Source organism: Marmota flaviventris, chromosome 5 (assembly GCF_047511675.1).
Source record: "Marmota flaviventris isolate mMarFla1 chromosome 5, mMarFla1.hap1, whole genome shotgun sequence".
Classification (NCBI taxonomy): Eukaryota; Metazoa; Chordata; class Mammalia; order Rodentia; family Sciuridae; genus Marmota; species Marmota flaviventris.
In genome coordinates, this window is record NC_092502.1 from 117,849,076 (window position 1) to 117,875,249 (window position 26,174).

At 34.5% G+C, this 26,174-nt stretch overlaps 1 protein-coding gene and 1 pseudogene across 1 annotated transcript in view; one reads left to right on the forward strand and one right to left on the reverse strand.

Moving 5' to 3' along the window:
- Zswim6 (zinc finger SWIM-type containing 6) overlaps positions 1–26,174 on the reverse strand; it is a 200,800-nt gene that overhangs the window by 18,393 nt on the left and 156,233 nt on the right. The window contains exons 5-7 of the mRNA XM_071612575.1: positions 7,322–7,501; positions 2,622–2,798; positions 2,213–2,359 (exon numbers count right to left, since the gene is read on the reverse strand). Of these exons, the coding sequence (XP_071468676.1) occupies positions 2,213–2,359; positions 2,622–2,798; positions 7,322–7,501 (504 nt within the window). The remainder of the gene's footprint in view (positions 1–2,212; positions 2,360–2,621; positions 2,799–7,321; positions 7,502–26,174) is intronic.
- On the forward strand, positions 12,308–12,536 carry LOC114094971 (U6 snRNA-associated Sm-like protein LSm5 pseudogene; annotated as a pseudogene).

A 26,174-nucleotide genomic window follows, 5' to 3' on the forward strand; every position in this document is an offset into this window, starting at 1 on the left:
TGTACAACAAAAACAAGAAAAAAGCAGAGAAAGATACAGGTGTATTACAAAATCTTAGTAATACTAAAGACTAGTATGAAATAGAAATATTCACTGCTTGCATGATAAAAGAGAAAAGGGTCTAAGAATGGTCTAGATTTAGGCTATAGTATTATATCAAAGACAGTCAAAGGAGTCCAAACTAACATGCTTTCTAACTTAACTAAATGAACTAACATTTGTATACTTTGTATTTTTTAGCTAACGCAACATTTTACTACACAAAATTTAAAAACCAACATTTCTTAGTAAAATTTATATGATTTTTTTAAAAAACCAGATGATCATCATGAGTTAGCTCACTTTGCACTATATAATAAATGCTGTACTCTTTCCTAGCCTGAATATTATCCTTTATACTAAACAGAAGTAAATGCTTTTGGTCAAAAATCATGTGAATATTTAGGGGAAGAAGAATTTCAGAAAATTTTTCCAAAAGTTCTAGCAATATTTTTTGCAAACATCAGTAATGATGTGAAGAACAGGAAGAACTGAACAAAGTAGTCACATATGATGATTACTTACATTCCAAATCTATCTGAACTTTTCATTCTTTGGCTCAAACTGAAAATTTTGATTTTGATTTTATTTTTTTGCTGTATAAATGATAGTGTTAACATTCATAATAATTCCAATATAGAGGGTACTGAAAGTTTTGGCAAACACATGTTCCAAACACCAGCCTATTTCAACAACTTTTAATAATTTAGTTACACTCAAAGTGTATGGTGTGTAATAACCTGAAGAATAAAAACAAAAACATAGGCTGGGCACAGTGGGTGCACACCTGTAATCCCAGTAGTTCAGGAGGCTGAGGCAGGAAGATCTCAAGTTCAAAGCCAGCCTTAGCAAAAGCAAGGTGCTAAGCAACTCACTGAGAGACCCTGTCTCTAAATAAAATACAAAATAGGGCTGGGGATGTGGATGTCAAGTGTCCCTGAGTTCAATCCCTGGTACCAAACAACAACAACAACAACAACAAAAACACATAACCAAAAGGAAAAAAAAAAAGTCACACAGCAACTAAACTATCCTTCTTAATAAAAATTAAAACAGAGTAAAAACAATACAAACTGACCAAAGACACAATAAAAATTATATTTTTATGATTTATAAACAAAAGTATTTAATTTCATAGAAACAATTTTATGAATATAACAATTAAATTTATACCTACAGAACAACAGGTACACAGATCAATGAGAAAAAGCATATATAAATTTCACTATTTGATGATTAAGCATAATACAACCTTCTGGGATGACCATTATACTGCTTATTCAAAATTTAAAAGATTATGGGCTGAGTGTAGCTCAGGGGTAGAGCGCTTGTCTCACATGCGTGAGGCATTGGGTTTGATCATTAGCACCACACAAAAATAAATAAATAAGATATAAAAAATTTAAAAGATTAATAAACTAAAAGAGAAGTTAAATGTGTTCTGTCAGCTGACAGTTCATCAGATGTCATATACAAAACTTGAAAAAATCTAGGAGTCCTGTTACAGTCACTTTAAATAAATAACATGTCCTCATGTACAAATCATTGTTGCTAAAAAGTTTTAAAGTTCTTAAAAATCATGCCAGTCCTGTTTTATGTAGTTTATAGACACTAACTATTTTAATCTTCTCAATGCTAAGAGATAGGTCCTCTACTGAGCCCCATTCTACAGAACAGGCATCTAAATCACAGAAAAATTAAGTCACTGTCTAAGGCTGCTCAGCTGGACCTATTACTGGGATTCAAACATAAGCAGCCTATCCCCAGAGTCCTATTATAATTATTTTACTTTCACAATATATTTGGCTAAACTACTTGCATGTTAGATAATCCATACATATTCAACAGTTACTCAAACAATGAAAAATTCTTCTTAAAACATTAATCTATGTTTTTTGTATGTGGTGCTGAAGATGGAACCCAAGACCTCATTCATGCTGAGCAAGTGCTCAGTGCCCGCTAAAAGATGTTTCTAAAATTTTCTCTTACAATATTCTACCAAGAAAAAGGAAACAATAACATTTTTTTACAGCAGTTATCAAATATTTCTACAAGAATAAAGCCATTTCTATGGCTCTAATTTCAAAAGCCATCTCTCCCAGAAGAATACAAAACCTAGTGAGGTCATCACCAAGAATCCCATTCCAATGGAAACAAACTCCTTCACATTCACCTTTTTTTTGAGTCCGGAACATTTCCAACTGTTTCTGTTGCTGTCGTCTTAATGTGTTAACAATAGCTATTGCTAGTCTCAGTGCTTCTCTGGGGTACCCATGAGAACGTAATGCATCCACTCTTGCACAGGCTGTAGGAACATGTTCTAAAACAGAAAACCATGGGGTAAAGTTGCCACTGTCTACAAAAACAGATTTAATAGTAAGATGTTTCTCCCAAAATACTATTAAAAAGACATGAGAAACCATTTCTAGACTTGGATTTGAATGAAAAACCCAGCTCCTATTGCCAAGCATTCATCCATCTCCCATTGAATCCCTCAATTCTCCACCTCCCACTCTAATAATGCTATAGAAACTAGACAAAGAAGTAAGTCATGGAAATGTCTTTCCGGTTTGGCCACTTACCATGCCAGAGGGGCCACCCGCGGGAGTCAAAGAGGGAGTTTTCAGTGTCGTCATGGTAACAGTAGTTGGTGTATAGGTCACTGCTGATAATGTGCTGCAAATGGCTATCCTGCCAGTGGAGATCGCATGCCTCGATGGCTCGTGTGAACACTGTCCGATGTGGCCTGTTCGATGAATCTGTTTTTTCCACAATTCAGAAAGCCGTGTCAGCTATTGTTCACATGTGAATAAATCAGTCATACCATTCTGTGGCCAGATGTTCATGAACACACCCACACACAATGTCCTGCACCCCCTAAGCAGAAGGGCGAAGGGTGAATTTTCTCACATCCTAAGTACTAAGAGGCAAGTCAGCCCAAAGAGCCACCATTCACTCACTTGCTTTATCAAACACAAACATTCGGCAGCCATTAAAGCTAAGGTTAAAGGCATCCTGCAAAAAGAACTGTCAAGTCTACTTTCCATGCCAAATACACTTAAAAGAGGCACTCGGTACAAAAATCACGTGAAAACTCACTGCTCCCCACTTCTGAGGTGCTGTGGTGGGCTGCCCCTGATGGGATCAACAGCTCTCACAAACACTATGCAAGAGATGTGACACCAGCCATGGAACCTTTCAGGAAGATTCATTCAGCCTTTAAAAATACGCATAAGGGTTGTGCTTTTGGTTATATTTTTTAACTATATTGTGCGGTTTTGCACAATTAAAACTATTATGCTTCTCGGGATATAATGATTAAATGCCACTTTATATCCCAAAGGGCATAAATGCATATATTTAACATTTCACAAAGCCACACAACATAGCTACAAAACAAACCAGCGCACTTACCTTGCCCCTACAGGCTGCCTCCTGACTCCTGGACAGGTTCCATGACTGGTGTGATGTCCCCAGCATAGTGTATGCCAGGGAATCACAAAAGAGCAGAAGCATACACTCCGAAGAGGGTTCAAGTTTCAGGACCTGACGAAGAAAAGAAATGTTTGGGGAATAAAGGATACTCTCACCTCAGCTCATGGGATATTCAATTCCTAAAAATTCCACCTACTCTCCCACCTCTTGGGTCCCCACTCCAAACTTACCATCAATGGTTCACAAACCCTAGCAAACCTCAAATGAAAATCAGGGTAACAAACTATTTTTATTCATGTGTACTTAACTTAGCTCAAATGTTCTGAGACTCAAGTATAAGCAAAATATGGAATTTCCTTATGATAAGGTTTCATCTTCCTCTCCCTAGACCTTTATGTGAGCTCAGACAAAGCGAAAACATAAAAAAATCAAAGAACAACTAAGCTAAGAAGAATGGCTCCTGGAGCACTTTTTTAGTCCAGTCTCTATTCTGTTGGGAGAACTGACCAGAGCAAGGGAAGTAAAGTGACTGCCAAAGTCATATGGCCAGGTGGTGGCAAAGGGATCAAACCACAGATATCCTTACTACAAATTCAGCTAATTCAACTATTCAGAAAGGCTCTTGAAAAGTCCTTAACAGAGACATTACTTCAGCTTGATCTCGGGGCAAGTTAGATATCTTTACCTGAATGGCAGACATATCAAAACATGTGGAATACAGATAATTTAAGAAGCATAAAAAAATCACGTATCACCTACAATGGCCCCTACCTAGATTCCTTGCTGGCAGCTGAACGATATATATATATATGAAGAGTGGAACAGTGTATCCTGCATTCTTGAACCTATTAGGGTTTTTTGTTTTGTTTTTGATTTTTTTGCTGAGCAGAATGAATATGTCTATACCCAGGATGACACTGGTTCCATAACCTCTTGTTTCAGTTAATTTGTTTAGCTCAAATTACAGAAATAGAATTTAAAACTAAAAAGAAACTTTAAGAGCAACTTAGTATTACGCATTTATTAAAAGAACAAGAGCTCACAATCTGTTGTACTATTAGTAAAAGCAAGCTGTAGGGGCTAATTTCATTAGAAAAAAAAAAACATGAACTGTTCACCTATTTATATGTGACTGTGGGAACACAGAGAAATGTAGAGGACACACACCAGGCATTTAACATGGATAACCTCTAGATGAACAATAAAACAAATGGTAACAAAAAAGGCTCAATTCTCATAAAATGATATTTAAAAGAAAATGAAGGCTATAAAGTTCTGTCATAACATGGCAACACATAAGAATTGATTCTATACACATATACAAGGGTTAAAAAGATGTGAAACTGAAAATCTGATTTGATTAGGTGTCAATTGATTAGGTGTTTTTTTTTAAAACCTTGGATGTCTCTCTGGTTATTCAATTACTATAGTTAAGACTGAAAAAAAAAAAAGAGAAACAGACTACCCAATTAAAATTAAACTTGGGAAATTTAGAACAGTAAAAGGGAAAAAGTCTTAAGTTTTTTACCAAAACAATTAAAAATAAGACACTGGCTGTTATTCTAGTATATTTTTTAAAAACACTCTTTCAAAATATAGATTCTAATCTTATTGTTCATGAATTCTAACAAAGGACCTCATAAGAGGATTGCCTCTAAGCACTATACATAGTCACTTTAATGTGTAAATACATCAAATCCTGCCATGGCCTGTGGCATAGGCACATTCAGTCCAGGTGGAATGGCACAGCTGCTGGGTTCTGTTGGCCACTGCCAACTCTCTCCTAGGGAAGAGAGCACTGAGGTACTGCAGATCTGAGCCCCAGCTTCTTCTGACAGTCAATCAGGAGGGTGTGGGCATTCTCCTCAGAGCAGGTGCTCTGGTGCCTTCAGGTAAAACAGCTATGAAACCAGGACCTCTTAGGCCAAACTGTAAATGAAATGAACTGTGGTATGAGGAGGCTGAATCACTTCTTACCAGTTTTCTAAAGCCTATGGAATATTCATGTTTAACCAAGAGTAACATAATAAATGGAGAGTAAAAAGTAAAGTATAAAATATTAGAATGGCCGTCCCCCAAAGGCAGGAAGTGAAACATAGAGAATCCAAATATGAAAATAGAAAGAAATCAAGATTGCCTGTGAGGCTGGGTGTGGTGATACACGCCTGTAATCCCAGTAGCTCGGGAGGCTGAGGCAGGAGGATCACAAGCTCAAAGCAGCCTCAGCAAAAGCAAGGCACTAAGCAACTCAGTAAGATGCTGTATCTAAATAAAATACAAAATAAGACTGAGGATGTGGCTCCATGGTTGAGTGCCCCTGAGTTCAATCCCTAGTACCAAAAGAATTAAAAAAAAAAAAAAAAAAAAAAGATTGCCTGTGAGGTGTCAGTATATCCTTTCTTAGCGACCAACAGAATAAATATTGCACAGCCAAACTTGAAAATTCTGAGTGTCTGGAAAAAAATTGGGGGCCTAAGGGGTACTTTTATTTTCTTTGAAGTTATGAAATAAAATCATCATGAGCAATAAAGACAAAATGTATTTCAAATACTGAATTCAAGGCAAATATCCCTACACAAAGCTGACAGAGCTAGACAATCATCTTTCTTTTTGATTGGATAAGTCTCTAGAGAGTAATACATACCATTTTCTTTCTTTGTAAAGACTAAAAACACTGGTAATATCTCATTTGAACTCAGCACATTGCCAAACTCTTTCTTTTTAGTAGTACCAACTACTTATAAAACCAGCACATAGAGGATAGTTTTGATTCTAGATTCTCCTCATGTAATTTAATCCCAACTTGCTTCTGTAATGACTTTAAGGTCTTTTAACTTTTCTCCAAAAAAGACACAAAATCATGCAAAAGTAGTGGTATAAATTAGCGAATGAAATCTGTATTTTCAAGAGTTATTAGCTAGCTAAGAATCTGGTTCTGAAAACAGAAAACCCTTTAGTAGCTAGATAGAAAATAAGGCCAAGGAAGATTTTGTTGTTGTTGTTTTGATGAAGAGGGACTTGAGCTAAATGGATCAATTCAATAGAAAGAGATTGGCTGAAAAAGCAGGATAGAAACGAGAGAGAGAGAGAGAGAGAGAGAGAGAGAGAGAGAGAGAGAGAGAGAGAGAGAGAGGGAGGGAGGGAGGGAGGGAGGGGGAGGAGAGGGGGAGAGGGGGAGAGGGAGGGAGAGGGAGGGAGAGGGAGGGAGAGGGAGGGAGAGGGAGGGAGAGGGGGAGAGGGGGAGAGGGGGGGGTTCTTCTGAAACACCTGGGGGCATTTTCAGTTGTTCCACAGATTGGAGGGCACAGTTAGCCTTAGAAGACGGAGATAAGTATACTAGACACTTCTCAGTAAATAAGTTTCCCAGTCCAAATGCCCAAAGCATTACAGGCCCCTCAGTCCAGTCATAAAATGCTTCCATGCTACTTTCTAAAATGAAGAATTTTTAACATATTACATAGTAGGACAAGTATGAATTGGGATAAAACACATAGCTTCTCAAGCATCTCAATAATTTGTTTTACAAAGTAATCTAATACCATTCTACTCTGTAGTTTTTTTTAATTAAAAAAAATTCAAACTAAATAATTAATGGCCCATTTTTAACACATACTGATATGTGTAAATATTACATATATCTGTATTCTGAGAATCTTTTAAAAAGCATACAGAGATCTCAGGGAAAATTAAAACACACACATTCACAGTCAAAATATATTAAGTCCTTGAGTTATAATAAGCTCTGAAGTGGGTAAAATCAGTTCCCTAAATATAGTCTGTTATCCTTATAAACACATATATACAGTGAAGTTCCTAAAAACTGAGCGGAACATTATTGTAGACTCACCTTGGTTGGCATTTGCACCCTGAGGCAGAGCATTAGTTAAGTTGGGTAATTCGCTGCCATGATTTCCATCTTCCCATGGACAGACATCAACACTGTTCCACTTTTTCAGCTGTTTTAGCCAACTCGCTTTCTGCTCCAACTTGCAGTGGGGATTTAAAACTATACACATCCACAGAGCACCTAATTTAAGGTAGAAAAAGTAAATTTTTTAAAATGACAAAAATCTCCAATTCTTATGTAACAGCTAAAGATAAATTTTAAATCACTTCAAGATAAATGCAAGTTTGCCACTGTTATAACTCAGTTCTCCTAAAGCAAGCCACAAATATAATATAGAATTAAATAGGGGGAGGGCAATAGGTCCCAACTCTGAACCTAGGATCCAAATACTGTTAAACATAAAGAGGAAACATATTTCACAAGTGACAATTGTAATCATCTTCCTACTTCTGTGACATCTTAGGGGAAAAGTCAGTAATATACAGAATCCTAAGATTTAGTTTACAAAAGATTCTATACTTGGATGCTACAATATACCATTTCATGGTTCTGCATGAAGTGGCAACTTTCTAAGATTATTTGTTTACAATAAAATAATAAGGTCATACAATGGACACAAAAATAATTTCCCAGTCTCCCTACAGGAATTTCAAACTTTATTATGTTTATCAATTGGTATATATATGTATATGCTTTATGAACACTAATATGGAAACAAACAAAGGTACTAATTGTGGTGTGTATAATACATACACCATGTATCGTATATAACAACAGTACAAATAGTTTGGGTAAAAAAAAAACAGTGAAATATCTTTTAAAACTAAAATTCATTTAAACCAGTCCTTAAACAATTAAACCAAGAACCAATCTTTACATAAATAAAATCACTAAATGTAGTTTTTTGTATAAATTAAATAAATACTAACCAAAATTTCACTAATCTTTCAAAGGAAAATCAATAAAGAATTTAAAGTAAAGGGACAACTCATGATCTACATTCTTCAAAGGTGGTTAATTCAAGCAAGTATTTTATACATTTTAAAAGTTCAAGTTTACTACTTTTAAAACATGATAGCAGTACATTCATAACACTTTCTCTTTGAAAAGGTATGTGTGCATGTCACTGTGTGTTTCAATCAGTTTTCTGTTAGGCACCTGAATAATGGAGACAGAAATGATCACTGTTTAAGCTTGATTTGTCCAAAAGAGATTCTTTACATTCTTTCATATTTACAGCATTGGATTATCTTAAGTATGAAGTAAATTTTACTAACAAAATTTTTAAAAAGCCATAACCTAAGCCACAGATATTTACAATCTATATTTCTGTATTTTTAAATGCCAATTAAAAAAAAAAACAACAGTCAATTAAGATGGATTATGCCCACCACCTCTGCCAATGATTACAACTAATAAAACTCTGAACAAAATACAAAGAACAATAACCTGAGGACTCTGAGAAGTAAACACAAGGAAGCAGATTGAGAGGGAAATAAAACTTGAAGAAGTAACCCGTACTATATTTCCCCTGGTTTTGACAACAGATTAACCTCATTAAGAAACTCTGTAGAGGGCTCATGCAGCAAAACCTTGAGAAAAACTTTATTTTCCTGGTATAAGAACTGAAAAAGAGACCCTCAATTCAGGAGAAGGGAGGGGGAATCTTTTAAGTCCTGGTCACATCTCATGTGCATGAGACAGAACGAAGGCAGCACAGTAGCACAGTCAAAGCTCTGAAAACTAACAGACATCATCACCTGAAGGAAGGGAAACAAGGTATGATCTAAACCTATTGTGATTGATTTGCTTGCTTAAAAAAAAAAAGTATTGTAATCTCCAGAGGATTTTAATAGAACCCAGACTCCACAATACAAAAATCAAAATCTTCATGATTTAAAATTATTCAGTTTACAAAGAAACAGGAAAATGTGACCAATTCTTAAGGGAAGAAAAAAAAAAAAAACAAAACAAAACAAAAAAACCAACAGATGCCAAGCAAAATAAACACAATGTTAGAATTATCAGCCCACACAATTTATAGTGATCACTAAACTCTTCAATGAGATAAAGGTACATTATTTAAAAAATTATAAACGTAATTATCAGAAGTGAAATACAATCTATAAAATAGACCTGAACAGAAATTTTAGAAGTGAAAAAAAAAATATTAAAAAAAATATACCAAGGGGGATCAATAGCACAAGAAGATGACAGAGGTTTCCTTAGTGAACTTCAAAACAGAAATTATCTCCTCTGTTCAAAATTGAGAAGAGCAAAAGGTTTATTAATGTTTGTATTACTAGGTGTCCATAGGAGAGACAGAAAACTCTGGAAGAAATAATTACTAAAAAACTTCTCAAATTGGAAGAATAATTTGAACTTATAGATCCAAGAGGCTTAGTCAACCTCAGGAAGGGTAAACTCTTAAGAAAACCATGCCCAAACAGACCACATAATCAAGTCACACTGGAAAGCAAAGACAACAGGGGAAAAAAAAACAAACAAAAAAACCTTGAAAACAGAGAAATACAAAATACCTAATATAGAACAAATCTTCAAATAATTGCAAATTTCTTACCACCACTCATAGAAGACAGAATACAATAGGACGCTACATTTAAAGTGCTAAAAGAAACTGGTGTCAACTCAGAATTCTATAACCAGCAAAAACATCACTCAGGAATGATAATGAAATATAGGCATTCTTAAATTGGGGAAAACAAAGTATTTTTTGGTAAAGACCTATTCTAGAGAAAGTTCTAAATAAAATTATTCAGACTACAGAGAAATTAGAGCAAAAAGAAACAATTTCAGGAATAAAAGAAAAGTAACAGAAATGATAAATATCTGAATACATATACTATTTATGCCTTTCTAAGTTTTGAAAATAAGCATGACTGTTGAAAGCAAAAATATAAACACTGTCTTACAGAGTTTAAATGCATGGATATGTAATACTCATAACTATAACATAAAAGAGAGAGTACAGTGATTTATACAATTGTTAGATTCTACATTCCTCTTGATGTGGCAAAATATTTATTCAAAGTAGACTGTTAAAACTTAGTATATTTACTATAATACCATAAAAAAGGATATCAGCAGATAAAACCAAAAAAAACAGAAGTTAAATTAAATCAAAATTAATTTAAAATACTTAGATTCAAATAATCTTTAAAAAGGCCACAAAGGAAACCAAGAAACACCAAGGGAATAAACAGAAAGGAAAATTTAAATGTGAGACCTAAATTCAGCTATATCAATAATTTTATACAATATAAGTGTTCTAAACATACCAATTAAAAATAACAGTTAAATCAGATTAAAAACCAAGAACCAACTCTGTGCTTGTGTAAGAAACTCACTGTGAATATAATGACAAACTGAAAGGATGAAAAAAGATACACCACAGAACACTATCAAAATAAAGCTGGAGTGACTATGTTAGTATCAAATCAAATGGCACATTACATAATGATAAAAAGTTCTCCGAAAAGATGTACAATCCTAAATAAGCATAGGGCACTCAATAAGACTTAAAAATACAGAAAGCAAAAACAAATGGAATTGAAATAGACAAATCTACAATTATATTTGGAGACTTCAACTTATAGATCCAAGAGGCTTAGTCAACCTCAGGAAGGGTAAACTCTAAGAAAACCAATAACTGACAAAACAAGCAGAAAGAAAATTAAGAGAATACCTGAACAACACTATCAACCAACTATACCAAACTGTTATTTATAGGATACTGCACCTAACATTAACAAAAACTTAATCTTAAAATGCACAATTATCAAGAGCATCTATATTCTAAGGCCATAAAACAAACTGACAATTTATAAGAGTTGAAATTATATAAAGTACATTCTCTGACATAATAGAAATAACCTAGAAATCAGTTAACAGGGAACTTTGGGAAATCCCCTAATGTCTGTAAATTAAACAACACACTTTCACTCAAAGTAAAAGTCAGTCACAAGGGCTGGGGGTATGGCTCAAGTAGTAGCACTCTCGCCTGGCATGAATGAGGCACTGGGTTCGAGCCTCAGCACCACATAAAAATAAAATAAAAATATTGTGTCCACCTAAAGTTAAAAAATAAATTAAAAAAAAAGAGAAAAAAACATTTTATGCCTGAATGAAGATGCAATAAGTGTATTAAAATTTGTAGCATGTGGCTAAAAATGTCTTTAGATGGAAATTTATAGCAGCAGATGCTTACTTTAGAAAAAATTAGTATCAATAATCTAAATATCCACCTTAAAATGAAAAAAAGAAAGAGAAACTAAAGGCAAAGAAAGAAAACAGCTTCAGAAATCAATGTAACTGAAAACAGGAAAGGGAGGGGGTGGGAATCAACAAAACTCAAAGATGCTTCTTTTAAAAAAGATCAATGAAATCAACAAAGCTAACCAGACTAACTGCAAGAAGCCACAACTATCAGTATCAGAAATTAAAGAGGGCACACGATTACAGATACTAGCGGTATTATAAAATTTATAATATAATTATACATATAATGTAAGATACTCTTCAAGAGTCATAAGGAAATACTTTTGAACAACTTTATGCCCACATAAATTCTACAAAATGGAAAAATTTCCTGCAAATAATAAAGTATTAAAGCTTACTCACATAAAGACCTAATAACCTGAATGGTCATATATTTATTAAAGAAATTAAATTTGCAGTTGAAAAATCTCTAATAATGCAGGTCCAGATGCCTCCTTGGAAAAGTTTCCTTAGTACTTCAAAAATAACACCAATTCTACACAGAAATGGGGCCAGCATTACCCTGATACTAAAATCAGACAAAAAACATTACCAACTGCAAAGAAATATCCCTGGTAAACACAGAAGTAAAATTCCTCAACAAGATGTTAGCATGTTGGCTGGCCACTTCCTGTTTAGCCATGGCAGCTAAAAATGCAACCGCTAGAGCTTGTGGACAAGTATATAGGATCAAAAATTTACACTGTGATGAAGAGTGATAACGAAATTGTTGGAACACTTCTAGAATTTGATGACTTTGTCAATATGGTGCTGGCAGATGTCACTGAGTTTGCAATCACACCAGAAAGAAGGAGGATAACTAAATTAGATCAGATTTTGCTATACGGATATAATATAACAATGCTGGTTCCTGATGGAGAAGGACCAGAAGTGTGAACAAATTTCCTTGACTTATGATAGATTCCATTTTGTTTTATAATGGCAACAAAATAGATTTTTTAATAGTCTAATGTTTAGACTATGTAAAGCCAATTTTCCCATTAAAGGGAAATGCTTTGAAGATATACTGTATGACCATTTTTCTAAGTTAATCATGATTATCATGGAAAAAGAAGAAATTAGTTTGTTTTTTGAAGACTGAAAAATAAAGGTGTTTTTGGTTAGAAGAAAAAAAGAGATGTTAGCACATTAAATAAAGCACTATCAAAAAGGTAAAACCATAAACACACAGGGTTTATCCCAAGAATGCAGGGCTGGTTCAACATCAAAAATCAATTTGTGTAATTCACCACATTAACAGATTAAAGAAGAAAAACATGTAATCATGTCAACAAATGCAGGAAAAGTTCCTTATTCTTTCATGACAAATAAAAGCTCTCAGCAAACAAAAGAACAAAAAGTATAGACAAGAATAAAGGACATCTGCAAAAATCCTCACAGTTAGCATCATAATGGCAAAAGATGAAATGCTTTTCCTTTAATATCAAAACAAAACAAACAAAAAAAGGCCAGTTTTTTTTTTTTTTTTTTTTAGTAGTTGTTGTTTTTGGGTGGGTGGTGGCTTTTTTTAGTTATACATCACAGTAGTAGAATTCATTTTGATATTATTATATAGATGTCACTGAGTTTATAGTTTCAATTTGCATTTCTCTAATTAACAAAGAAGTTGAACATTTTTTTCCATATACAAGCATAGAGTATATCTTATTCTAGTTAGGATATCATTTTTATGGATGTACCTAATGGTGGGATCCACTATGGTATATTCATATAAGTACACTGGAAAATTATTTCAGATTAATTCCACTGTCTTCCCTTTTCCCATTCCCCTTTCCTTTTTCTCTTTCCCCTTTGTAAAGTCTACTGAATATCTAATTCTCCCCCCATCTTCTCCTTATTGAGTGCTAGCTTCCACATATCAGTGAAAACATTTGCCCTTTAATTTTTTGGGATTGGCTTCCATTTACTTACAAATGTCATAAAGTCATTCTTCTTTATGGCTGAGTAATATTCCATTGTGTGTGTGTGTGTACAGAGAGAGAGAGAGAGAGCATAATTTTTTTTTAATTTTTTATTGTTGGTTGTTCAAAACATTACAAATTTCTTGATATATCATAATTCACACTTTGATTCAAGTGGGTTATGAACTCCCATTTTTACCCCATATACAGATTGCAGAATTACATCAGTTACACATCCATTGATTTACATATTGCCATACTAGTGTCTGTTGTGTTCTGCTGCCTTTCCTATCCTCTACCTTCCCCCCTCCCCTCCCCTCCCCTCTTCTCTCTCTACCCCCTCTACTGTCATTCATTTCTCCCCCTTGTATTATTTTTCCCTTTCCCCTCACTTCCTCTTGTATGTACTTTTGTATAACCCTGAGGGTCTCCTTCCATTTCCATGCAATTTCCCTTCTCTCTCCCTTTCCCTCCCACCTCTCATCCCTGTTTAATGTTAATCTTCTTTTCATGCTCTTCCTCCCTACTCTGTTCTTAGTTACTCTCCTTATATCAAAGAAGACATTTGGCATTTGTTTTTTAGGGATTGGCTAGCTTCACTTAGCATAATCTGCTCTAATGCCATCCATTTCCCTGCAAATTCTATGATTTTGTCATTTTTTAATGCAGAGTAATACTCCATTGTGTATAAATGCCACATTTTTTTTTATCCATTCATCTATTGAAGGGCATCTAGGTTGGTTCCACAGTCTTGCTATTGTGAATTGTGCTGCTATGAACATCGATGTAGCAGTGTCCCTGTAGCATGCTCTTTTTAGGTCTTTAGGGAATAGACCGAGAAGGGGAATAGCTGGGTCAAATGGTGGCTCCATTCCCAGCTTTCCAAGAAATCTCCATACTGCTTTCCAAATTGGCTGCACCAATTTGCAGTCCCACCAGCAATGTACAAGTGTACCCTTTTCCCCACATCCTCGCCAGCACTTGTTGTTTGACTTCATAATGGCTGCCAATCTTACTGGAGTGAGATGGTATCTTAGGGTGGTTTTGATTTGCATTTCTCTGACTGCTAGAGATGGTGAGCATTTTTTTCATGTACTTGTTGATTGACTGTATGTCCTCCTCTGAGAAGTGTCTGTTCAGGTCCTTGGCCCATTTGTTGATTAGGTTGTTTGTTATCTTATTGTCTAATTTTTTGAGTTCTTTGTATACTCTGGATATTAGGGCTCTATCTGAAGTGTGAGGAGTAAAGATTTGTTCCCAGGATGTAGGCTCCCTATTTACCTCTCTTATTGTTTCTTTTGCTGAGAAAAAACTTTTTAGTTTGAGTAAGTCCCATTTGTTGATTCTAGTTATTAACTTTTGTGCTATGGGTGTCCTATTAAGGAATTTGGAGCCTGACCCCACAGTATGTAGATCGTAACCAACTTTTTCTTCTATCAGACGGCGTGTCTCTGATTTGATATCAAGCTCCTTGATCCATTTTGAATTAACTTTTGTGCATGGCGAGAGAAAGGGATTCAGTTTCATTTTGTTGCATATGGATTTCCAGTTTTCCCAGCACCATTTGTTGAAGATGCTATCCTTCCTCCATTGCATGCTTTTAGCCCCTTTATCAAATATAAGATAGTTGTAGTTTTGTGGATTGGTTTCTGTGTCCTCTATTCTGTACCATTGGTCCACCCGCCTGTTTTGGTACCAGTACCATGCTGTTTTTGTTACTATTGCTCTGTAGTATAGTTTGAAGTCTGGTATCGCTATACCGCCTGATTCACACTTCCTGCTTAGCATTGTTTTTGCTATTCTGGGTCTTTTATTTTTCCATATGAATTTCATGATTGCTTTCTCTATTTCTACAAGAAATGCCGTTGGGATTTTGATTGGCATTGCATTAAACCTATAGAGAACTTTTGGTAATATCACCATTTTGATGATGTTAGTTCTGCCTATCCATGAACAGGGTATATTTTTCCATCTTCTAAGATCTTCTTCTATTTCTCTCTTTAGGGTTCTGTAGTTTTCATTGTATAATTCTTTCACCTCTTTTGTTAGGTTGATTCCCAAGTATTTTATTTTTTTTTGAAGATATTGTGAATGGAGTGGTTGTCCTCATTTCCATTTCAGAGGGTTTGTCGCTGATATACAGGAATGCCTTTGATTTATGCGTGTTGATTTTATATCCTGCCACTTTGCTGAATTCATTTATTAGCTCTAATAGTTTCTTTGTAGACCCTTTTGGGTCTGCTAGGTATAGAATCATGTCATCTGAAAATAGTGATAATTTAAGTTCTTCTTTTCCTATTTTGATGCCTTTAATTTCTTTCGTCTGTCTAATTGCTCTGGCCAGTGTTTCGAGAAGTATGTTGAACAGAAGTGGAGAGAGAGGGCATCCCTGTCTTGTTCCAGATTTTAGAGGGAATGCCTTCAATTTTTCTCCATTCGGAATGATGCTAGCCTGAGGCTTAGCATAAATAGCTTTTACAATATTGAGGTATGTTCCTGTTTTCCCTATTTCTAGAGTTTTGAACACAAAGGGATGCTGTACTTTGTCGAATGCTTTTTCCGCATCTATCGAGATGATCATATGGTTCTTATTTTTAAGTCTATTGATGTGGTGAATAACATTTATTGATTTCCATATATTGAACCAGCCTTGCGAGAGCATAATTTTTTTATCCATTCATTTGTTGAAGGGTACCTCGGTTGGTTGCATAACTTAGCTATTGTGAATTGAGCTGCTATAAACACTGATGTGGCTGTTTTACTGTAATATTCCAATTTTAAATCCATTGGATATAAACTGAGGAATAGTATAGTTGGGCTAAATGGTGGTTCCATTCCTAGTTTTTTGAGGAAAATCTCCATACTGCATTTTCCAGAGTGGTTGCACCAATTTGCAGTCCCACCAGCAATGTATGATTGTACCTTTTTCCCCACATCCTTGCCAATATATATTGTTACCTGTATTCTTGATAACTTCCATTCTGACAGGGGTGAGAATGGAAGTTATCTCAGTGTAGTTCCAATTTGTATTTTCTAATTAATAGAGAAGTTGAACATTTTTTTTCATATATTTGTTGATCACTTGTATTTCTTCTGAGAAGTGTATGTTTATTTCCTTTGCCCATTTATTGATTTGGGTTATTTGGTTTTTTGGTGCTAAGTTTTTGAGTTCTTTATATATCCTGAAAATTAACACTCTATCTGAGGTGCAGGTGGCAAAAATTTTCTCCTTTTCTGTAGTCTCTCTTTTCACGTTCTTTATTGTTTCTTTTGCTGTGAAGAAGTTCTTTAGTTTGATGCCATCCCATTTATTGATTCTTGATTTTACTTCTTGCACTTTAGTAATCTTGTTAAAGAAGTCTGTTCCTGAGCTGTCATGTTGGAGTGCTGGGCCTACACTGTCTTCTAGTATATGTTGGGTTTGAGGTCTAATTTCTAAATCTTTGATTTAATTTGATTTTTATGCAAGGTAAATGATAAGGATTAAATTTCATTCTACTACATATGGATTTCCAGTTTTCTTTAGCAACATTTGTTGAATAGGTTATCTTTTTTCCAATGTATATTTTTGACGCCACAACTCTGTTCTTACCAATTCTATTCAGCATCACACCAAAAGTTCTAGCCAAGCCAATAAAACAAGAAAAGGAGGTTAAAGGCAGTTGGAAAGGATAGAAAGAAGAAGCCTTTGTACATAAAGACCATTACGTACAAAAAAAAAAAAAAAAAAAAAAAAAAACCTTCTAAAGCTATTAAGAAAGTTAATAAGATCATATGATACAACATATGATACAAATTCAGAGACAAAACAAAAACTCCTACAGATATATATGCTAAATAGAACCAACCAGATACCACAAAAGTACCCCCCCCCCAAAAAAAAGTATCATTTATATTAGCACCAAAAATCATAAAATACTTGACTTATAATTCTAACAAAACATGTACAGCATCTCTATCTTAAAAACTGTTAAACACTGATGAAAGAAATCAGAGATTCTTTTTTAAAAAATGGAAAGTCACTAAATTCATGGATTGGAAAACTCGGTATCATTAAGACGTCAATTATTCCCAAATTGATCTATATATTCAATACAAAAACTCTAGCTAGTATTTGTGTACACACTGAAAAAAATAGAATTAGCAAAACAATTCTGAAGAAGGACAAAGCTGGACTCTGAGTACCTGAACTCGAGATTTCCTATAAAATTTGATTGTTACAGTAATCAGAACAGTGCACTATTAGCCAAAGGAGGGCACAGAGACCAATGCAAAAGAATAGTAAATTTATGAAAAGACCTACACAAATATTGTTAATTCAAGGTTGAAAATCAATTCAATGGAAATAAGATATGTCTTTTTAACAATTGGGACAATTAGATAGTCATGTTGGGAAAAATTAAAGAATCTAAATTGGTATGACATTATCTTATTTAATAATGAACTCAAAAATGAGACCTAAACTTAAAACCACAAAACTGCTAAAAAATATTCATAACCCTGCAGTAGGTAAAAGTATTAGATAAAATACCAAAAGCATTATCCATAAAAGAACTGATGAAGTGGACTTCATCGAAATTAAAAATTTTCGCTCAACAAAAGACAACAGAATGAAAGGACAAGTTATAGACTAGTAGAAAATACTTGCAAATCATACATGTGACAAAGGACTTCAACCCAGAAAAAAAGTAAAACCTTCTCAAAACTAAGAAAAATGAATGAACCAATAAAAATGGGCAAAAACTAAAATGAGCTCCTAAGCCATGAAAAGAGATGGAGGCCTAGTACTAAGTCGAAGAAGAGGTTCCACACTATATGATTCCAACTATTCAACATTGAAAGAGGCAAAACTATAGAGACAGTATTTAAAAAAAAAAAATCATAATTATCATTAGAGAACAGAAAGGATGAATAGATTTTTTTAGGACAGTGAATTACTCAGTATGATACTATAATTATAGACATGTCATTATACATTTCCCCAAAACCACTGAAAGCACGGTATCAATAGTTAGTCTAATGTAAATTATGGATTCTGGGTAATAATAATGATGTGTCAGTGTAGATTCATCATTTGTCACAAATGGACCACTCTGTTGAGGGAGGGTGATAATGGGGGTGGCCATGAATTGAGGCGGGGTAACTAGTATACAGAAAATCTCCATGCAATTTTTCTGTGAACCTAAAACTGCTCCAGAAAACTTGGTAATTTTCTTTGAGAAGGGAAAAGAAGTCTAGAAAGATACTTCATCAAATAAGATACATAAGATGGCAAACTGCAGACAAAAACATGCTTGCAATTGTGTAACCATGAGGAAAATCAAATTAAAATCACACAAGAGACTGGGGCTTGGGTTGTGGCTCAGTGGTAGAGTGCTTGCCTAGCACACATAAGGCAAAGGGTTCAATCCCTAGCACAACATAAAAAATTTAAAAAACAAATAAAAATTAAGGTATTTTTAAAAATCACAAAGAGATAATATCACACCCATGTTTTAATGGCTACAATTAGGGAAAAAAAATTAAGTCTGATAACAAGTACTGGAGAGGATGTGGAGCAACTGGAATGCTTATAAATTGCTGAGAGTGTAAATTCTCAGTACATTTACTATATGACCCAGCAATACAACTCCTATAGATTTGCCCAAGAGAATGAAAAACTTATATTCACACTTACACTAAAATGTTTATAGCAGTTTTATTTGTAGTCCCAGCTGAACACAATTTGTAATGTCCTTCAGTTGGTGACTTCAAACTCATACATTCATGCAAGAAATTATCCTTCTGAAGTGACAACAAACTAAAGCACTGATAAATACATAGTATCTTAAATGTATAATGAAAAGCAAAGGAAGCCTAAATCCAGAGGTTATGAAATATCTACATACACGCTCTACGTGCACATATGTGTACAACCTCCCCCCGCCCCCCGGCCCCACCCCACACTTACTTCACTATTCAACTTCCAGGATATTTTGGAAAAGACAAAGCTGAAGGGTCTGAGAAGAGATCAATAGTTGCTAGGAATTGAGAAAAGGTATAAGCTAACCACCAAGGGACAACATTAGGGCATGGGGGGCGGTGGTGAAAGAATCTTCTCTGACTTCACTGGAGTGGTGGTTATATGATTACATGTACTTGTCCAAACTCAAAACTATATTTGTGTAAAAAGTATTTATGGTATACATTTTAAATTACAGTAAGAGTTACACAACTTTTAAAAATTAAACAATCATTATTAAAATTAACAGTTTAATTCTCCATGGTCAAAATTACTATTTCTATTTTAAAGATTCTTAGTCCATTCAAACTGCTTAACAAAAATAATATAAACTGGGTGGCTTAGAAACAACAAAACTTTATTCCAACCAGTTTCTGAAGCTAGAAAGTCCAAGATCAAGGCACTAGCAGATTCAGTACCTAGTGAAGTCCAGGTCCTCATAGATAGTGCCTTCAAGCCTCTTTCATGAGGGTATTAATTTCATTCATGGACTCTCATGACAAAATTACTTCTCAGAGGCCTCACCTTCTAATGCTATCACACTGGGAGTAAGTAAGTGGTTCAGCATACAAATGGGGTGGAGATGGGGGTGGGGGTGGGGTTCACAACTCTTCAGACCACAACAATCATCTGAGCTATATCCCCAGCCCCAGACCACAACAACAGAGAAGTAAAACCCTCTATTTGTCTGAGATTTTTAAAAGCAAGATCCTAAGTATTCTTAGAAATTTAAATGATTTCTATGACTCTGAGAAAAAGGAAACACATAAAATTCATTTTAGATTTCCATGTTTATACTGTTATCTAATTAGAAAATTTTCATTTTGTAGAATAAAAAAATTTTTTAAAAAGCCAAGCCTTTATTAACCTACCTGTAATATTCTTTTCTTGCTCACCTCCCTAAACAGAGGTTTCATCCTGAAAGGATGTTCTTAATGTTAGATTCAAGTTCAGAGCCATAATAGATATGGTCTTTTATATTCACAGTCATCACTACAAAAGCTGTAATTAGTCTTAATAACCAAGTTAACCAAACTGAGTAAGTCATTCTCCAAATTTCATTAATTCAAAATCCCACTTTGAGCATTTATCTCCTTTCCCTCTACATGCCTGAAATATTTGTAGCTTTAAAAATAAAGCTCTATGATGATTAAACACATCATTCTGCTAGTCCTCTAAAATATTAACCCTTTTAAGAATTCAGCCAAAAATAGTACAGAGAACTTGGTGAGAGGTCAAAATCCTCAGCACTTAAAAGACATGGTCCTATTTTCACAAAGAAGGCTTCCTTGCCTGCTATGAATTACAATGAAAACAAATTCAATACTTTTTAACTGCTTTCCTAGTTTCAACACTTCAAAGTATACAACAGCCATTATCCTATCATGGGTGTGTGAGTCAGGCAGTTTTTCAGAATTACCCATGGCACATTTCAGCTCTACCTATTCTCTACCCCAGCATGCTTTTTCTTTTCCTTTACACTACTCCACCTAATCTGCACTCAATGATTTTAGCAAAAAAAAAAAAAAAAGCAAAACAAAAAAACACTATAACATGAGGTAAAGTAAACCAAAACTAGGAAGGCAAGACTCTGAAGAAAATCGAACACCTCTCACCTAAGGTAATGGTCCTAATAATCCACTTAGTGGTCATACGCCTGTTCACACCTTAGATCTGAACAAACCGAAAATGTGGGTAGACTCTTACCTAAGCAGAATACAAATCATCTTGAAAGGCTTTGGTTACTTTTTTTGGTTACTTCTGCATTCCACCAATTGCAGAGTGTCACTGGATGAGAATCACACACTTAGCAAATGTGGGCAACAGGAATTAACTCTACACTTATTTAATTATTACACCATTTTGTACAAATTATTACACCATTTCGCCCTACCTCACAAACTCACTGTTTCATATTTCCAACTAGAAAAAAATTTTGATTCCATAAGCTCTGAAGTGGGAAGGCTAAGATACAGAATACATGTAAATATAACATATTCAACAGTTCATCACTTGAGTCTCTTTAACAAGCCTTTCTTGTTATTTTTACATCCTCTAAAACACGGTCTGATTCTGTAGAGAAATGGCTCTCAATTAGGGGTGATTCTCCCCTCCAGAGGATATTTGGTTACATTTGGTGTAATTTTGGTTGCCAACAGCAAAAGGATGTTAATTACAGTGTGTAAGGCCCAGAGATGTTGCTCAACATCTTACAGTACATAGGACAGGCACCCAGAATAAAGAATTATTCTGCTCAAATGTGCCATAAATGAATGTGTGTGTTAAGCTAAAATAATCAAATTCAAGTAAACCACTCAACAGATGAGAATAGCTGTTAAGTCAAGCAAGAAAAAAAGTTATTATAGAAACTTAACAATATAAAAGGTATCCCAACACACAATGCAATATTAAGTGCTGTTTTGTATGCTAATTTTTATCCCTTCAAGGTAAATTCTAATAATATCAAGTTATACATGTTGGATTTCTAATTGGATTCTATATTTAAAGCTTTTCAATGTCTATCTTTAGGGTACAAAGATTCCTCCACCTAATTCAGCTAACATTTCTAAAAGTGAATGGCATCTACACTTATTTACTTAACAGTAAGTGTTGTCATTTATTGAATCTTTACCTCACATTAACCCTGTGCTAAATATTTTACATACATTATCACATTTCACCCTCACAAAAACAAACAAAAGGCTCTATCTTGTAGATAAGGAAACTGAGATTCAGAGAAAAGCAGAAAGGTTATACTGCTATTAAAGCAAGAAGCCAGGATCTGGTCCAAGGCTCATGTTCTCCCCAAATCAATATTCTTAAATACTATGGTGTTCAGCCTTCTTTCCAGCTTACGTGTGGGTCTTAAAGTTCTTTATAAGTTAGGTATATGGAGCACGCATATATGAATTCCAAGATTAACGACTTGTCAGAATCATCTCACTCCTCTTTCAGCAATATAATACAAGTAGTATATTATTATCTAAAATTATGAAGTATCCTTAAAATGTACAGCTAATAACCCCCAGAGTTTAACCACGTATACTTATGTACTTAAAACATGTCTCTCCCATGTGTAGGAAAAGTACATCCAACACAAAATTAAGAGGGGATCGTGAACTGAAATCTACTTCTATGCATGTATAAGTTTATAGGGAAGAACCCAACTACTATGTATAACCAGAAGCCCTAATAAAATAAAATTTAACACAGGTTCCTCTAAAAAGAGCCTAATTACACTAAAGAAAACTTCATTTTTCAAGACTGATAGGCACAGTAAATAAGTAATTCCACTGTAGAATAAAATGGCAGATAAACAATCAAAAGCTTAACTTATGATTCAAGATTAATTATTCAAGTCAGAATAAATCCGTTTTCTCTGAAAACATTATGATCAGCTCTGCTAGAGTTAAGTCCACGTCAGCATTTCTGGGATAATGCATGCAGATGTGACCGAGTATGCTTTTTGCCTGGTAGAATATATTGCTGGGTAGAACATGATGATTTGTAACTGAATAAATCAGCTGGCCATTCTGTCTATTGTTACCATTCCCGGTCAATACAACTTGTTTATTTTAAGTTCCCTCTCCTTCCTGGGTTTGTTTTTTGTTTTGATGTTGTTTTTACTGTCAAATATGAGCTACACATTTTTATGGAGTGCTTTTTTTTTTTTTCCTGGGGAGGGGGTATAAATAGATCAATCAAAAACTACACATTCTCTATAAATGAAACCCTTGAAAGTGTTTATAAACGTTTTTCAGGAAGATAACTAAGTGTAGAATGCTACTGGAGGAAGCACAGGGCAATGACACTGGGGAGGAGAATGGGGTTAGTGAGAGACAAAGGAGCAGAAAAACCAAAAGCATATTCTCTAAAGGGGAGAATAAGAAAGGTCTGTTGTTCCACTTTTCTTTGTTACAAATGCAGAAAATGAAGGCTGTTATATGGAAAGTTTAATTTATACTTTTTTATACCATGCATATTTTTATGAAGTAATAGCAGGCAAAGTACAACAATTACTTTTGGTATTTCCAAGGGTTCAACAGTTATAAAACAATTCATAATATTTATTGTATTTATTTTTGTTCTTAGAGGCTATCATAATAGTCTAGAATTTCATTCATGATCCAATTAACTAATTATACTTATTTAGGAGCCCTGAAATGCCTAATTGCAGTCACAAATAGGAGATCACTGGCATAATTAGTTGTGCTAGCGAAACTATAGTCACAAAATTTCTTGGGTCAGACCACACTAGAACTGTGACCCTAATTATTACAGTACTGTTTCTTAGTACAATGCAGTCTTAATGTCAGTTACCTTATGTTTGGAAAATAAATTTAATTGGTAAAAACATTCTTTAAATTTGACATGCTAGTTTTTAATTCACTAAAACAGTTCTGGAAAAACTTCCAAATAAAACCACAGGGATACTATAAGAGAGTTTTATTTCACTCAGGTTAAGCAAGGTTAAATTCTCAGCTAAATCACTTAACCAGGTTCTGAGAAAATTCTAAAGTAAAATAACTATCTTTTTTTGTTTGTTTGTTGGCAAGATAGAAAATAAACCATAGACATTCCAAAGCAGTTAACTAGTATCCAGGATAATGTTTCTTTCAGAAAAACCTGTGGTACTTAGAGTCTTCCCATCCCATTTGTCAGTGCCATCGGGTCAATGTGCAAGATTCATCAAAAACAGCTTGACCCCATTAGAAGCCTGGTTCCATGGGAGATCACAAAAGTCAGTTTCTCCAATCCTTCTTCTTTTCAATGGAGTAAGAGAGAAAAGGAAGGAAAGACAGAAAAAAAAATCATAGAGAAGAGGAGAGGCACAAAGGCAGATGAATTTTTTGACAGTCAATAGGTGGTAAGGTGAAGGAATGCAAACTGCAGCAACCTACGAGAACATTTTTCACATATTCTACACTGGCTACTTAACTAAGTCACCTTTATGAACAGTTCATGGTTCATCCAATAGTGATGACTCCAAGTCTATGTAAATCTGTTTCTGAAAAGACTCGACTGACATGTAATAGTGTCTTATAACAGTGATATTTCATTCTAATACATGAAATTTATTAGATCAATCCTCAAAATGTTCTAAAACATTATATAATCTTATTTCAACTGCTTTTTATTTTTCATTTATTTATTCTGTAAATACTAGGTTCTTGTTAATTTACCTCTTGAAAAGCACTCAATGGTACACAATCCATATTTTCACCTAAGCAATTCCCTGAGCCATTGGTACAAAGATTTTCATTTGCTAGAGAGAACTGGTTTAGGACAAAAGACATCAAGAGCCCTGCTAAAAAAAATAAAAAAATTTACCAACACTGATTATTCCACAGCATGGATGGTCAACTAAACACACGAATACTCTATTTGCATGAGAATCCCAACAAAAATGGATTCTTGCAGTATTCTGTTGGATTGGAACTGAAATTTTATTCATAAAAATAATTTCTTCAGCCACTGACTTTTCTGTGGAGTTCAGAAAGAACCTATGATGAGTGTTGGGTTTCTTGGAGAACAGTATGTTTCATTTTGCTCTAATTCATTCTATTACTGAATTAAACTTTGATGTATTGGTCTTGACAAGTGCTTCATGCTGATTGTATTGTGTATGATAGTATAATCACTCCCCATGCATTTCCCACTGGCTGGCTGATTAATGCAATAGATTACCTGCAGCATTGATAGCAAAGGGGAATCAGTGCCCTTCTGTACTCTAAACTGTTTGTATTTCAGTATGCTTGTGTGTGTTCACACACACAGGCACCCTTGAATATTCTGCACATAATAAAGCAAAGGATAAGCAAAGGAGCAGGAAAAGAGAAAAATTGAGGACACAGTAAAGATTAGTGCCTTTCAACTATGGTTTACTATGGAAAATACTCATACTTCTTAATATTTCCAATCAGGGATCTAGCATTACATTTCAATTATTCATTCACTTTTTAAATTCACAAATATTTATTGAGCACCAACTACATGCCAGGCAGTTTTTCACCTTTATTAAGAAAGATAATGTTTTAGAAAAGTGTGTGACTTTCAATGTTCTCATTAGTGGAAGGGAAGGGGGAAAGATGGTGAGATGATCAAATGGATAATAACACAGGGATAAAAAAGGATAGCTATAAAATCAGTTTCAATGTCCCAATAAAGAAAGCATCTGACAATAAGATTATGGACTACAGTGGATGATTTAATGGCTTCAAAAAAAATCTCATGTAACTTGATCTACATGTTAACAAAGAACATTTTCTGTGTGTGATCAATCTGTTTGGAAGAACAGGTTGCTGGAAACATTACCTTTTTCTCTAAGGTATGTTGGAGGGCAGTTTCTGGCAGCATTGTGAAAGTATTCTGACCCATGGGATTTTCTCTGAGTACCAAACTTACATATTTTACCTAAGTGCCCTATCTGGGGTCCTCCCACTTAACCTCTCTATTCTTGCTCATCCACAAAGACTGTGCTTTCCAATCTAAGCCAGTTCAAGATCTCTGTCTGAGCCCTACTTCACACTCTCTTCTAGGTTTGCTGGAGAAAGTTTGAAATTTACTACTGCCTCCCAGAACAAAAGGGGCAGGAAAGCACAACCTAGAGTCAACAAGGTCCAGCTGGTTATAGATCAAAATCACAGAGATT